Below are 4,413 nucleotides of genomic sequence, written 5' to 3'. Positions count from 1 at the left end.
TAGACCCCGAGAATGGTTGCAGGTGCAGCGGGCTTCTCCTCAGACGCCATCCTCAGATACAACACATTTGCAACACATCTGGGAACAGCTGGGAACCCCCACCACCCCTCTGCTCACACCCACATTCCATTTTCAAACATCTCAAATAGTGCTGTGCAGAAATACAGCGGGAGATCCGTACGTAATTTTAAATTTTCTAGCAGTCCTATTTGAAAATGGAAAAAGGGGCGCCTGGCCAGCTCAGTTGGTTAAGTGTCTGACTCTTGATTTTGGCTCTGATCACGGTCTCAGGGTCCTGGGATTGAGCCCCACGTGAGACTCCCTGCTCAGCAGGGGGTCTGCTTGTCCCTCTCCCTCCCACCCCACACCCCCCTTGCTCTCCTTCACTCACTCCAGCTCGCAAGTGCGTGCTCTTTCTCTCTCTCTCTCTCTCCTCTCTAAGAAAGGGGACTGGGGAGTTGTTTAATGGGTCCAGTTTCAGGGTTATAAGATGAAGAGTTCCAGAGAAGGACGGTGGTGATGGTTGTGCACAGTGTGGATGGGTCTACTACCACTGAACTGTACACTTATAAATGGCAAAAATGGTAAATTTTATTATATATACTTTACCATGTTAAAAATTTTTCAGATACTCAGGTGAAATTCATTTTAGTAATATTTTTTTTATTTTTTTTAAAGATTTTATTTATTTATTTGACAGAGAGAGATCACAAGTAGACAGGCAGGCAGAGAGAGAGAGAGAGAGGGAAGCAGGCTCCCCGCTGAGCAGAGAGCCCGATGCGGGACTCGATCCCAGGACCCTGAGATCATGACCTGAGCCGAAGGCAGCGGCTTAACCCACTGAGCCACCCAGGCGCCCCCATTTTAGTAATATTTTTATTTATCCCATTATGCAGGAAATACTAGCATTCCAACAAAAGTTTTAGATTATCAAACCGTTCTATATTCTTTTTATCACACTAAGCCTTTGGAATGTGCTCTGTGGTTCCACCCAAGGCACAGGCCACCATGCTGGGTGGCCTTGGTCACCTATAGGTGACCCTCTCTGCAAAGACCCACAGGTCCCCTGCAACACACTTGCAGTTCCTTGGCAAGTACACCTGTAGACGGCCCACACGGGCTGCGGAGCCCCAGAGCTCACCAGCCAGCCCCTCCATCCAGATGGGGACAGAGGGCTTCCCAGGGTGCATCTGCTCAGGTTGATTCCTGAGCCCCCTGGCAGGTCAGGTAGATCTAACTGCAAATGCTCTGTCCTTTGCATAAATTTGCATCTCATTCCTGTGTCACTCAGAAGCTGTGGCAGGGTGGTAGGGCCTCAGATGGTCATCTCGAAGTCAGGGGGGTGGTGGTACAGGGCTGAGCCGAAGGCCCCCAGGTGTCCCTCCTCCTGCTTCCCCTCAGGCTCTTCCTCCTCTTCTTCCTCCTCTTCCTCGATGAGGCTCTCCTCCTCCAGGAAGGTGAACAGTTCCTCCCGCAGCGCCCCCATCTCCAGCCCCAGACTGCACAGCCGGCCCAGCAGCTGGAGGTCCACTTGGCGGAGGTTCTCCTGCCCGTGGGAAGGTGAAGTCATGGGCATCCCACCCCGCAGGGGGCGGGGGTGGTGCATGGCGTCAGGGTGCCCCCCACTCCCAACGTGCTCAAGTTCTGGCCAAGATTCTTTGCTTGACCAAACTTCAGCTAAGCTCCTAAACCTTCTCCTGGGCCCATCTGTGCGCTTCCTTGTAAAATCCCATTTTACCAACAATCTTCCATCCTCCATGTCTGATCACCCCTGATATCTGATCTGTTTCGTCACCCCCCTCCACCCCCCACCCCGGCCCCATCTCTGACCAGGCCCCACCTCATGTCTCTGGCCTGCCTCCAGCAAGAGCCCTGAGCGTCCGTTAAGCCAGATGCCCTGCTTAGTGATTTCCCATCTGCTGACTCCTGCCCTCTCCTTCCATAGAAATCCCCACTTGCCCCTGCTGTGCTCAGAGCTGAGCCCATCTCTCTGTGCCAGCCCCTGACCCCGCTGCAGTGGCCCTTACACCTACAGTGTCACTAGCTAGGTGCCATAAGTAAGCTTCTCTTTAACAATCCGGGCCCGCAGCACAGCGGGATCCTCACCAGACCCAGACCTTGACTGCCTCCAGCTTCTCCCAGATGGTCTCTATCTCTGCCTGTCTCTCCCTGACTTTGTCTCTCCGTTTCTAGTCCCTCACTGGCTCTGCATCTCTGTGCCTCTCTTACGGTGTCTCTCTCTCTGCCCTGCCTTGTCTGTCTCTGTTTCTGTCTGTCTTTCCATATCCCTTTCTGGCACTATTTCTCTGCCCCTGCCTTTGACTGTCTCTCTCTGTCTCAACCTCTTTCTATCTCTGTCTCCCCCCCTGTGCGTCTCTGTCCCTGTCTCTCTACTCCTTGCTCTTGCTCTTGGATCTATGTCTCTGTCTCTCTCCGCTTCTCTTTTCTTGTCTCTGAATTTATGTCCTTCAGTCTCTGGCCCTTTGCAATTCTATTCGTTCCCATTCATGCACCCGTTCTCTCCCCCCACCCCCACCTGAGCCCCATCTCTTGCCCATCTGAACCCCTTACTCACCAGCTCCTCCCAGATCCACAGCACACACTCCCTGGCACCTGCAGTGTCTGCCCCTGGGGACAGGAAGGTCTGGCCAGCTCTCCCCACCGGGACGACCTCCCTCAGGGCCCGGGGAGGGGGGCCCAGCCCCGGGGGCACCAGTCCCGCCTGCCTCAGTTGCCCCCACAGCTCCATAGTCTCTGAGCAGCGGAAGCCAGGAGCAGAAAATGGCAAGATCCAGAATGACCCAGTCCCTGAGGAGCCCGTGAGGGAAGTGGGGAGCAAAGGGCGTGAGGGGGTACATGGGTCAGCATTTCAAAGTCCGTTCTCTGGTGAGAACTGACAGCCTCATGAGGATTTTCTTCCTTCTAAAGTCTAACTTCAACTCTGCTCGAAAGAGTCTAGCCACGGCCCCTCCCTTGACCCGTTCTTAGGCCTAACCCCTCTCGGGGACTGGGTGTCTGTGGATGCCTGGCCTCACCTGTCCCGCCCTCTCGTGGGGCTTGACCCAAGGACTTGGGAGATCATGACCTGAGCTGAAGGCAGACACTTAACCATCTGAGCCACTCAGGCGCCCCACAGCTGGCCCAACTTAGGCCTTGTCTTCTGCACTTGGGCCACCCAACAGCTTCCTGATTAGTGTGCCCGAGGAGCCACGATCCTCAGCTGTGGTACCTCAGGCTCCAGCTACTGGTGGCGCACAGTTGAGCAGCCATTTCTGCTGAGCCCTGACCTGCCCACAGATACCATCACTGTCAGCACAGGCCCTGCCACAGAAAAGACTGGGGCGTCGGCCTCCCTCCACATCCAGAAGCCACTACCGCCACAGGCCTTGGCTTATTGCCCCTTCCCTGTATCACTCTTGCACAAACCATCACATCTCCTACTGACTGACACCCTGCCTCCATCTAACAGGACCTTTGTCATGGCCCTGGGCCCATCCTGATCGCCCACAGCTATCTCCCCAGCTCCTGATTCTTCACTTGATCACCTCTTCCTTTTCCCATATAGAGTAGCAAATTCGTAAGTTCCAAGGATCAGGGCATAAAGAGAGAGAGAGAGAGAGAGAGAGAGAGTGTGTGTGTGTGTGTGTGTGTGTGTTGGGAGTGGGGGTGGTCCACTATTCAATCCACCACACCTGCCTTTCAAACCTATCACTTTCCTAGTCTCCCTGTCTCCCTAAGTGGCATCCCCAACCTTTTAGTTTGTGGAGTCATTGGCTCAACCTTCAAAGTAGACTCAACTTGAGCACTTCTCCCCAGTTCCTATTACCCCATCTCTGCTCCTGTCTCCATTCATCTCTTGCCTGGACTGTTGCAGTAGCCTCTTTGCTGGTCCCCACTTCCACCCTCGCTTCCTAAGGTCTGTTCTCCACCTGGCAGAAATGATTTTTTTTTTTTTTAAGATATTACTGAATTGGGCACCTGGGTGGCTCAGTTGGTTGGGCGGTGGCCTTTGGCTCAGGTCATGATCCTGGAGTCCCAGGATCCAGTCACGCATCTGGTTCCCTGCTCGGCGGGTAGTCTGTTTCTCCCTCTGACCTATCCCCTCTCATGCTCTCGCTCTCTCTCTCTCTCTCTCTCAAATAAATAATCTTTTAAAGAAAAGATTTTATTTAATTGACAGAGAGACACGGGGAGCACAAGGAGAGGGAGAGGGAGAAACAGGCTCCCAACCAAGCAGAGAGCCCGATGCTGGGCTCAAACCCAGGACACTGGGATCATAACCGGAGACAAAGGTAGACACTTAACTGAGCCACCCAGGCGCCCCAAAATGATCTTTAAAAAAACATAAATCAGAGGCGCCTGGGTGGCTCATTTTGTTAATCCCCTGACTCTTCAGGTCATAGTCTTAGGGTC

At 53.6% G+C, this 4,413-nt stretch overlaps 1 protein-coding gene across 1 annotated transcript; it reads right to left on the bottom strand.

Moving 5' to 3' along the window:
* Positions 1–860: 860 nt before the first annotated feature.
* Positions 861–2,965, bottom strand: ERICH4 (glutamate rich 4). The gene is made up of 2 exons (XM_047712530.1): positions 2,576–2,965; positions 861–1,546 (listed from the first exon to the last, which is right to left on the bottom strand). Exons 1-2 carry the CDS (start codon positions 2,747–2,749, stop codon positions 1,316–1,318), a joined length of 405 nt encoding a protein of 134 aa, XP_047568486.1. The 5' UTR covers positions 2,750–2,965; the 3' UTR covers positions 861–1,315.
* Between the last annotated feature and the right edge of the window lie 1,448 nt (positions 2,966–4,413).

The sequence above is a fragment of the Lutra lutra genome, chromosome 17 (assembly GCF_902655055.1).
Source record: "Lutra lutra chromosome 17, mLutLut1.2, whole genome shotgun sequence".
NCBI lineage: Eukaryota > Metazoa > Chordata > Mammalia > Carnivora > Mustelidae > Lutra > Lutra lutra.
This window is presented reverse-complemented; position numbering and strand designations above follow the sequence as displayed.